Consider the following 11,138-nt stretch of genomic DNA (forward strand, 5'->3'; position numbering starts at 1 on the left):
TTCCAGTCCTGAAATTATTGTACGCAGCCTGCATTTGAACTCTTCATTTGTTCTACCGCATACAGTCCCTGACGTCTGCAAAAGAGAACGTATTGTTGTACTTAGAAGTGCTGCGGGTTTATCAGTGTTGGAATTTTAGTTCCATAGGAATGTCATCACTCAGTTTGACCACAAGATGGGGTAGTTACCTTTACTTTTTGGGGTTCTGCAATTATCTAGACTAAAACACGGTTCACCACAAGAGCACGACCAGACCAAACAGAGACAACGGAGTCCAGTGTACAGGGGGACTGGAAGTGCTTTTGCTGATAGGGTTACAAACACCAACACAGAATCTGACGAGGGAGATCAACTACAAGGAAGAAACGACCACACAAAGACAACACAGCAACTTTTTGTCCTTTCCCAGCAGCCCCTCTGGGCCTTAAACTGCATATTTAATGTCCAGACAATATTTTAGTCATTTAACAAGCTGCTACAGGCAGTGGTGTTAGTGGACCAGTAGGGGCACTCTTCCCTCTTGTGAATTAAATAAATTAACGGCAGCGTCGTTCAGGCGTTCAGGGTTCTAGCTACTTTTAAAGAACCCATTAAACATCCCACGACACTTTTCACAAGATTAATGGTATCTCAGTGTCCAGTCCAAATTCCAATCTTTCTGCACAATCTGGCATATAATAATGATTCTCATGTATAATAAGTATTCTCACGCACACCTTACTGTTCCTACACACTTGCCTTATCTATTAGTTTTCAAATCTGTAACTAACAGAAGTTCACCTCAGCCTTTCCATCACTGCTGAACTGATGAACCCCAAGTTATGAAATGTGATGCTACTTGGGAAATCTTTTCTTTTCAACATACATTCTAAACACTCACAGGTAAGCCTGTTACCCGGTTCCTTTTTGCTCTTTCTATTACATGTACAATATTTTAGCTCAGGTTGGATTTGTGTACACCTCTCTCCATTAATTTCCAATATAATTTTAATATTTGTATGCAAATGTCATGTTGATGTCTTCTAAAAAAATAATAAAGTGAAATAAGACTATTTTAGATCAATTATACTGTATTACCCCTCTTCTTGGCAATCTGATTCATCATGCAAGTGATTACATGTATAACACGTCTATGTTATACAACTTTGTGTTGTAGTTTAGAAACGTTTCTCTTTCCACCTGTCACGGTCACACAAAATAATTCTCATAAAAAGCAGAATTAAACAAGGCTCTCACATTTTTCTGCTTTAAAATCCACAATGTTTACACTATTTTTCCATTCTAAACATTTTGTTTTAAGTCTCTAGATCTTATATTGATTAAACAGACAATTTTAGAAAATTGGGTGCTCGAATCACAATTAGATGACATTGAATTCGGAAAGATGTGAATCTAGAATGTCCTGAGATTTTGATATTTATTTCCATAAGACACCTGAAGTGTCCTCTCTGTTGGCCAATCAGTGGACTGAACTTGAAAAAAAAAATTGGAAATAGATTCATAGGCTTGTGTTTCCACATGGTTGTAATTTCGCAAAATGTGACCTTGTAATGTAGGTCTGATAATTCACAGTATGTTTTGTAGATGATAAATTAACCTCTAATCAATGCTCCTTACAGTAATTCAGTAAGTATAGTTTACACACTACTAACTTATGTAATTCATGGTAACAGTAGGAACATTTTGGAAAATTTGAGAACACGGGGAACATTTAAAAACATTTGAAAATATTTGAGAACATCTGGGAGTACTGGCAACATTTAACAATACCATTGGTAACATATGGGGACATTTGAGAAAACCAGAAAAATTTGGGAATATTTTTTAAAATTTGGGTGCACTGGGAACAGCATTTTAAACTGGGAACTTAAAGTTTAGGAATATCTGGGAATATTTGGGAACATTTCAACACATTAGGATTTTTTGGGAAACATTTTAGAACATTTGGGAACACTTGGTGCAACAAACCACACTCACACAACATAGAGGATGAAATGCACTGTTGTTATTTTGAGAGTGTTGTCCACTGACTAATTTGGAATCATTTTATCACACCACTATCTTTGCGCACATATATACATCTGTCGCTTCAAGATAGACCATTCCAATATTATATTATGTTGGCAGGGTGTGTCCTACTTTTCCTAGTCCTTTTTCCCAAACATTTGGAACTGAAAAACTAATGAAAATGTTTATTTCTCCAACAATTTCCAAAGTATTAGTATTGGCTATGAATGGTTTTAATTGGCTTGACGACTTCATAAGTCTATTTTCTTATGTAGCAGTTACTAAACAGTAATATCAGTGATAAGATTAATTCTGAATTCAAAGACTTTTACCAGTTTTAGCAAAAAGTATGCATCACTTTAGAACTTCTCAAAGCATATCTAAGACAATGAGATGCAACTCAACACAATGAAAACATTCAGGCTTTCAGAATCAAATACAAGGCTTGTTTTACACTGCAGATCTGATTATGAAAATTGGACACAGTTGTGACTCTGTCTTTTGTCCCCAAAACAGAAAATATACCTCTTGAAAATATACCCCTTCTTACACGGTCTCAACTGGAAAGAGCCAATCCAGTATAATTTTATGGGAAGCCTTTAAGTAATCAAATTCTAAAGGCTTGAAAACAAGTTTGTTTGATAAATTAAATAGGTGGTTTAATTGTTATAAAATTGTTCAATTGAGAAATGTATATAGCATTTGGAACACAAATTTAGTCCACAAGGACCACACTTCTCGTCATTGAAACATTTAATTTAATCAGTTGCCTGACCTTTAAATAACAGATTATTTGCAGAGACATATAATAATAACTGGCACACAAAATAATACAAAAAAGATGAGAACATTACATTTTTTAAAATTATTCATTTTTACTTCAAATCATTAGTGATCAACTTTTGATCTACAGTAGGTCACTATTTATTTGTTTTAACAAAAATACTATAAGGCAGTGTATTTCTGTAAGATAAATATGATTGATTAAAGGTGTTGGGTTTACAACAGCAGGCCTGACAGCCGTTTTATTCATGCATCTGCTTAGTTTACAGGACAAAAGTTGATCGCTGTTTCTTTAAGAGCAGAGGCTGCAGCTACTGTACACAGTTGCGTAGAACCTAAACTCGTCGCTCAATGCGGAAGTGTAAGCAAAGTGAAAGTTACACACTGGTAAGGTAAAGCTTATTGAGTTTTGTCGTCTTTATTATAGTATCGGGACACTTCTGTACCGATATCCTGGGCCTGTGTGAATGAATGTTGATCGTGGTGGTGGGGCTGATTTTCAGTGGACAGCAGGTATATCTCGGTGGTTCAGGGGTGTCTGCAGCTTCAGCACCGAAAGTTATGTATCTCTACAGGTCTTTGGCCTGAGCTGCAACCTGGGCCGCAGAGATCTGAAGTCTGTGAGCTTTAATAGTTACACTACAGTATAGATTTTGAAGCGCATTTCTACTTTGGCCTTAAAAAGACGTTTCAGAAAAGGTTGATTAGGAAATTGGTCTTGCAATTTTATTCGTAGTGTGTTTTGGAAGAAGGCATTAGATATGCAGTGGTGGAGCCATTTAGAGTAGAATGGAGTAGAAAATAAAACAATGCGAAAATACTTTGCTAGAACATAATGTGAAGGATTTACAAATAATTTGTATTCTACAGAATTTTTTAACTGTTCACAGCGGTGGTCTCAGCTGGTCGCCTTTTCTGTCTTGTTTAATAAAGGGTTTATTGTGGGGATTCTAAAGGTACGTCTTCTTGGTCCTAGTGCCTGTTAATATATCTTTCTAGATGAACGTTATTTATTGAATTGAGAACTATGTGAAGTTGACCCCCCTATACATAGCACAAGCAAGAGAAACCCACCGCATTCGTTATTGCTCAGTTAGTGTCGGTTGTGGCATTGAAAGTAGCCTCCAAAATTGCTGCTATTTCCAATATATAAGCGCCTTATTTTCGGGTAGTCACGTGACTGTCTACAAGGAACTTTTTTTACCTTAAAATATTATGATATTATTATATATAATATTCTGCACAGTATAATAGCTAAGACGAAGCATAAAAATGGGAGAACAACCTGCAGTATTGGTGCTACTATTACCAGGGGACGTTCATTCATATAGGTGCAGCCATTAATAACACGTGGTTTTTCTTCCAACACCTCAAAAGTAACGCGCGTTGCGTTATGTAATTCACTGGGTAAAGATGGCACTTGTGCTCCCATAGATGTTAGTGAAACGATTGCTTTATTTAATTTGTTTCTCTGCTGTGCATGTTTAATATGGAATATTAATATTAAATTTTACAAATTAAAGGATGTTTTGGTAGCTGAAAATAAAAACAGAATATTTATATAATATACCTAATGTAATGCAAATTTACAATGCAACTCACAACTGGCAACCCACTGAAGCTAAGCGAGTGTGAGCCTGGTCAGTACCTGGATGGGAGACCTCCTGGGAAAAACTAAGGTTGCTGCTGGAAGAGGTGTTAGTGGGGCCAGCAGGGGGCGCTCACCCTGCGGTCCATGTGGGTCCTAATGCCCCAGTATAGTGACAGGGACACTATACTGTAAACAGGTGCTGTCCTTCGGATGAGACATAAAACCGAGGTCCTGACTCTCTGTGGTCATTAAAAATCCCAGGGCATCCTGGCCAAATTTCTCATTGGTCCTTACCAATTATGGCCTCCTAATAATCATCCTCTATGAATTGGCTACATTCATAGCTCTCCTCCCCACTGATAGCTGATGTGTGGTGAGCGTTCTGGCAAACTATGGCTGCCATCGCATCATCCAGGTGGATGCTCACATTGGTGGTGGTGGAGGGGAGTCCCCATTACCTGTAAAGCGCTTTGAGTGGAGTGTCCAGAAAAGTGCTATATAAGTGTAAGCAATTATTATTAAAACCATACACTCTCATACATAATATATACCTAATGTACATACAGTAGATATACAGGAGACATTTTTGTATTTAGTGGTAGCAGTATTCCACCATCTTCATAAAAATTTATGTATCAAAGTCTTTAACTTGGCAACGTACAAGGCTTATTTTGGAAAAGGTTTGACGTATATATACTTTTATATAAGAATATAAACGTATGAAGTTTATATACTTCATAAAAAGCTATAATGTTTTATCCTTTTATAAGCGTATGTAATAAGAACACTTGCTGTTATTGTTGTAATACTGACTGAATACCACTTGATATTATATATCATATTAATATAGAATCATGTAACTAAAAACATTTGGCAACTAAAAATATCACTTGGATACATATTGACATTCATTTTTTAAAAACTTTTATTGTCCTTATGCTATAGTTAGTACTGCAATTTATGAAGTTGTCAAATCTGTAAATAAAATTATTTTAAAATTTCTTTCTATCCTTCCAGGAAGTTCAGACCCTTCTATCCAGCAAGATCAAATGCTGATCCTCTCCTACAATCATCCTTTATCTGTTGTCTTTCTCAGGAATGGCGTTATCCAGTAATATCCTGTCTGAAGAGCAATTACGCTGCTCTGTATGTTTGGACATATTTGATAAACCTGTAACCATTCCCTGTGGCCACAACTTCTGCATGGTGTGTATAGAAAGATCCTGGGAAAACCGTGTTCTGTGCCAATGTCCTTTGTGTAAGGAGATATTCAATAAGAGACCTGATCTCCGTGTGAACAGAAGCTTTGCGGAAATAACTGAACAGTTCAAGAGAACAAGACCTAGCAGCTCCGAGGAATTCTCTGTTAAACCAGGAGAAGTGCTCTGTGATTTCTGCACCACAGAAAGACTAAATGCAGTGAAATCCTGCTTGGTGTGTCTGGCCTCTTACTGCGATGAGCATATCAAACCTCATTATCAAGGAACAGCTTTCAGGAGACACAGACTGATTGACCCTGTGAACAACCTGGAAAATCGGATCTGCAAGAAACATGAGCGATGCCTGGAGCTGTTCTGCAAGACTGACCAGATGTGTATTTGTCAGTTATGTACAGAGACGGACCACAGGTCTCACAATACTGTCTCAGCAGAGACTGAATGGTCAGAGAAAAAGGTGAAATGCAGTCTTTAACGATGTCTTACTTTGTCTTAAACTGTAGATTTTATTGAATTTCAACTATGTATAGAAATTAAATTAACAGAATCATATGAATAATCATATTCATAGAATTATCTGTCATGGCTTCTCAGTTCCCACATCTCACTCAATCGTGCATTTATGAGATATTCTGGAATGATGCCTGAGGCAGTTTTCCACCTCCATGAACCATGCTTTAGTTGATTTACTTTTTTTGTGTGGAATTATGTTGCCGCCTCCCTTCTGCAGAATTCCTGACACTGGTTGACTCTATGCCACATTGCCTTTAGGATGGTTTGATTGTATGTGGTGGCGTAATGCTCTTTAAAGTGATTTCACAGAGGTTTATACATTTTTATCCCCTACCTGTAGATTAAATTAGATAATTTTACAGGAAGATGAATAATAGTATATCCTTAAATTGGTGTCGGTTTTCATTGAATAACCTCTAAAACGTTTGCCAGATTCAGTTAGCAGCACACTTCTGCAGTGATGTGAAGTATCTCTGTTCCCATGTTTCTCAACAGGCTCAGCTGGGAGAAACTGAAGTAAAAATACAGCACATGATCCAGTACAGACGAGAAAAGATGGAAGAGATCAAAATATCCTTGGAGCACAGCAAAGTAAGTCTTATTATGGGTTTTATCAAACTGGGTGGGTATGCTACTAAGTGCTGTGTTAGGGGTATTGCTGTCTTTCACACACATAAATTATCTCCCTGGATAAGTTAACTTATTTTTTGTGACTTTCCGTGGGTAAATCAAAGTTGTACTTTTCTCTGTTGTGTGTTTGATTGTGTTTACCTCTGTTGCCTTCCTGTCCCGCTAGAGCCGTGCATGCAGAGAGGTTGAGAACAGTTTTCAGGTCTTCAGTGACTTAATTCGCTCCATTGAGAGAAGCCAAGCTGAGCTCCTTGAACTGAGTGCGGAGAAGCAGAAAGCCGCAGAGAGGCTGGCTGAAAGTCTCATTAAGGAGCTGGAGGATGAAATCACTGAAATACAGAGGAGACATGCTGAGCTGGAGCAGCTCTCACATACTGAGGACTACATCGACTTTCTGCAGGTCAGCAGATTCTATTTATGTAGAAAAGTCACAAAACCTGTGACCTGCCAAGAGAGTTTTGATGTCTATTCAAGCTGTAACTGTCTAATGATAAAATAATGGTTTTACTGCAGTAGGGGAGACTGCACCTAATTGCATTGTTTAAAAAATTGAGGTGGTTTACTACTACTTATTTTGATTATCATGCACTTGGAAGACATTTTCATAAAACTAGATTATAACTAGACTGTGGATATTCAGGGCAAATTATTGTGTAAACCTCTGCATTTAGAAAAATTCTGTTGCTTTAGAATTACACAATGGAAGTTGTTTTTGGCCCTCATTCTTTTGCTGAGATGTGACAAAAAAAGTAGAAATAGACTCCTATATATAAACCCTGAGTGCCTGCTTGTCACATCACAGAGTTGTAGGTGGCATACAGTTGTAAATTCCTATGTATTTTCTGTTGAAATGCAGTGTGTTGCACTGCATAATTTCTCACATCACATTCACTGTGAGAAACAGAAGCATTTTAGTAAATGGACATCTAGGAATGTATTGCATATGACTTGGTATTTGAAACTGTGCTTGAAAAAGAACTTATTTAATCAGAAGGCTAACACGTTTTGAATATTTTCTTTCTATGCTGTAGAAATTACCATCTCTGTGCTCCCTTCCACACACTAAAGACTGGTCAGAAATCACTGTTCACACTGACCTGTGCTTGGCAGATTTGAGAAGAGCTGTGTGTCAACTGGAGAACAGACTTAGCGAGGAAATAGAAAAACTGCCTGAAATCAGTAAGAATGGAATAAGAATTTACCCTACAAATAATAACAATGCTATGAAACATTTCTTAGCTTTGGGAAAAAATGTTTTAAAGGTTTAAATTTTCTTTTGTTAGTTTAGGCTGCTGAAAAAAGTTACCTTTTAAGATTAATGATTTTTGGTGAATATAAAAGAGCTCCTCAGCACTATTTTATAAAATAACAAACAGCTTCCCTTCTTAATATTTATACTGTATGCCATTTGTTTACCATGTTGTAGAGTCCTGTAGTTAATGTTCATACCCATTGGGTGTGCTGAATTTGTCTATTGTCATTATGACTCTCATTTCCTCAAAAGAAATGTAGTCATTATGTTTTCGTCAGTGCCGTTTTCATGTTTGCCTTCCCTTTTCATGCTTTATTATGACAAGAATTCTGTTCCATGGTGTTTAGACACCCAAGTCGCTTCATATCTTGAATATCCATCATGTCTGCTATCACTTAAGTCACGGCATTCCATCTTCTCCCGCTTCAGACAATGTTGTGCATACAACTTGGGGTATTTGAAGCATATCTTTAGTCAATTAAGGCCAGCCATCTTTAGAACAAGGCTAGGCACAGACATTGAATTCTCTCTTGGGCTCTTAATCAAGCAGATAGTATTGCTATAGCGCTCTGTCAGTTCACATTTACACAATATTGTTTTGTTGGGTTCCGTTCATTCACATGATCTTATATTGCTCTTTATTTCACTGTTTTTGTACAGAGATGAGGAAGATGCGGCAAAATGCAGGTTTGTGAATTAATTTCTCTTTTCCTGTTCATGCTCATTCTGCAATACTGTTGATTTTATCAAAAAAATTGATATGAAAATACTGTTGGCATGATTGTTGTGCATGTACTCCACAGTTGACGTTGTTCTGGACCCCAATACGGCCCATCCCAGTCTCATACTGTCTACTGATGGGAAGCAAGCGAGACATGGAGACATACGGCAGGTTTTCCATGACAATCCGGAGAGATTTGATGCTTGTGTCAATGTCTTGGGGAAGGATGGTTTCACCTCAGGGAAACACTATTGGGAGGTGCAGGTGGATGAGAAGACTGAATGGACTTTAGGAGTCGCCAGTGAGTCAATTGAGAGGAAGGGGAAGATTACACTGAGTCCTAAGAAAGGTTACTGGACTGTGGGATTGAGGAATTCTCACGAGTACAAGGCTTTCTCTCGTCCTTCTTCTGTCCTCCTACTGAGCACAAAGCCCAGGAAGATCGGGGTATATGTAGATTATGAAAAGGGACAGGTTTCATTTTATGATGCAGAGGCCAGGACACATATCTATACTTTCACTGATACCTTCAAGGAGAAAATTTATCCTCACTTCAGCCCTGGTGCACATGAGGGAGGTAGAAACACAGCCCCACTGATTATCTCCCCCATCAATCAGGCAGATTATCAGTGGAATGGAATGCAAGAATCCTAACCAGTGAGGCATAATACAAATAAAATAAACAGATAAAACTTACAGTATATTATTTAATATACTCTAAATCAGCTCTCAGCAGCATGCCACAAAGGATATTGAAATTGTAAAACGGATGGTTTATTTCTAGAAAAGATTCTTTATAACTGAAATTTGGTTGAGGCTACTATATACTGCTACGTATATGCAATCTGTATTTTCTGAAACATTCAGATGTCACTGTTTCCTTAATGTGTCTAGATTTGGAAGCGTTTCATCATAAAGAGAACAGGACAGTGGGGGTTAGCATGGTAAGTGTGTTGCTGAATTGACGAAGAGCAAGGAAAGTTGCACAGAAACGTAGATGATGTGAAATCAAGTAGAAGGAATTTCAGACTTGTCTTGAGAGGTAAATACTAGCATTATCAAGTGACGTACCTGAGCCAGATAAAGTGGGAGATGGGAAGGCGCATTTACTTCTTTACCTCAAAGGGCTGTAGAAAGATGGAACATATTCCCCAGCCATATTGAATCTGATCACCTGTCTTATTTCAAAGGAACAAATGGATGAGATCTTGATCCTTTGGTAGCTACCTGCTACCAAATGGACTAGATAGGCTGAAAGGCCTCCTCTGTTTTCTACCCTTCTAAGTTCTTATGTACTTCCTAGGTGTACTTCGGGGCCTGGCCTGTTCTGGTTGCAATGCACATTACAGTTTGTAGCTTTAGTGTATTTCTAATGAACATCAGATTAATTAACATTAAAGTGGTGTGGGTGAAACGAGAGTAATACTCTTTTACCTGGGTGACAATATTCAAAATAAATTTGTGCTGCTGAGCTGTAGTTGGTGCTGTCTAACTGCTAGGACATTATCTCTGACACTGTACAAGTAGGAATTTGAACCCAACTGTCTTCTACTCTTCCACTCTTGCTTGCAAATCTGGTCTACATGACTGTTTCTCCTGACTCAGCAGTGAAGATATTTATAAAGTCTCTTCTTCTGATTCTGTGTATTAGGGCTGTTGATGTGTACCTGCTACCGCATTGCCCAGGGTTCCAAATAAAAATGTCTAAAAAAGTTTATAAGGCTGTGGGTATAATCAGTTAAACATTTTGAATAAATTGCAGTATTGTTTTACACCTGCTTGTCTACTGTTGACCTCTATTATGTTATACTTTATAACTATTATAACTTCTACTAATTTGTCAAGACCCCGATTCATATAACTTGTGAATGCATAGAGAAAGGCATACAAGAAAGAAAATCCCATTTAATTATTTACAACACCACCCTAAAAGTTCAGTAAATTGTCATTGCTGTTTTGTGTTCACTGAAACAGGAAAATGAAATTGTTGAAAGGTTTGAATGAAATGAAAATGAAAGGTTTTGTAAGGAATCCAAACTGATTAATAAAATACTATACAGTATCTCTCACATTTAAATTGAACCTTTTCTAAGTTCTCTGCTGTGTACAGTGAGAATACCCTCTATTCTGTGGCACTGTATACTGCACATTTATTAATGCCTTTGCTGGAATCTGTTTCTGGGGACAGGGAACTCTGGGCCGATCTCAGCCTGCTGCAAATGTGACCCTCACCAGGAAAAGCGGAGTGAAGATGGATGGATGGAATTTCCATAATTTTTAATCATATATTCCCATGTACAGTACCAGAATGATTATCTGGTAGATTACAGATAAATTGTAATTGGTAATTACAATTATTTGAAATATTCTATACAATTCCCAGAAAAAGCTGCTGTTCCCTAAGATTAATTTATTAGAATGTCA

The 11,138-nt window shown here is 37.5% G+C and overlaps 1 protein-coding gene across 3 annotated transcripts; it reads left to right on the forward strand.

The window, feature by feature from the left end:
* Positions 1 to 3,059: 3,059 nt before the first annotated feature.
* Positions 3,060 to 10,488, forward strand: LOC148676626 (E3 ubiquitin-protein ligase TRIM39-like). 3 transcript variants are annotated; one of them, XM_088609876.1, is made up of 7 exons: positions 3,060 to 3,182; positions 5,478 to 6,055; positions 6,607 to 6,702; positions 6,908 to 7,141; positions 7,773 to 7,920; positions 8,654 to 8,680; positions 8,797 to 10,488. In XM_088609876.1, exons 2-7 carry the CDS (start codon positions 5,480 to 5,482, stop codon positions 9,366 to 9,368), a joined length of 1,653 nt encoding a protein of 550 aa, XP_088466002.1. In that variant the 5' UTR covers positions 3,060 to 3,182; positions 5,478 to 5,479; the 3' UTR covers positions 9,369 to 10,488. The 3 variants fall into 3 exon arrangements, with proteins under 3 accessions (XP_088466002.1, XP_088465984.1, XP_088465993.1); XM_088609858.1 differs by having other exon boundaries at positions 3,092 to 3,182; positions 5,399 to 6,055; XM_088609867.1 differs by having other exon boundaries at positions 3,094 to 3,177; positions 5,399 to 6,055.
* Positions 10,489 to 11,138: the final 650 nt, after the last annotated feature.

Source organism: Lepisosteus platostomus, chromosome 2 (genome assembly GCF_059453375.1).
Source record: "Lepisosteus platostomus isolate fLepPlt1 chromosome 2, fLepPlt1.hap1, whole genome shotgun sequence".
In the NCBI taxonomy this organism is placed as follows: domain Eukaryota; kingdom Metazoa; phylum Chordata; class Actinopteri; order Semionotiformes; family Lepisosteidae; genus Lepisosteus; species Lepisosteus platostomus.

What these genes read in the sequence shown, in the direction of transcription:
- LOC148676626 (XM_088609876.1), top strand. Translation starts at nt 5,480, where the DNA reads ATGGCGTTATCCAGTAATATCCTGTCTGAAGAGCAATTACGCTGCTCT. An exon ending in TATCCTTGGAGCACAGCAAA is followed by an intron (nt 6,703 to 6,907) that starts GTAAGTCTTATT and finishes CTGTCCCGCTAG; the next exon opens with AGCCGTGCATGCAGAGAGGT. An exon ending in GAAGATGCGGCAAAATGCAG is followed by an intron (nt 8,681 to 8,796) that starts GTTTGTGAATTA and finishes TGTACTCCACAG; the next exon opens with TTGACGTTGTTCTGGACCCC.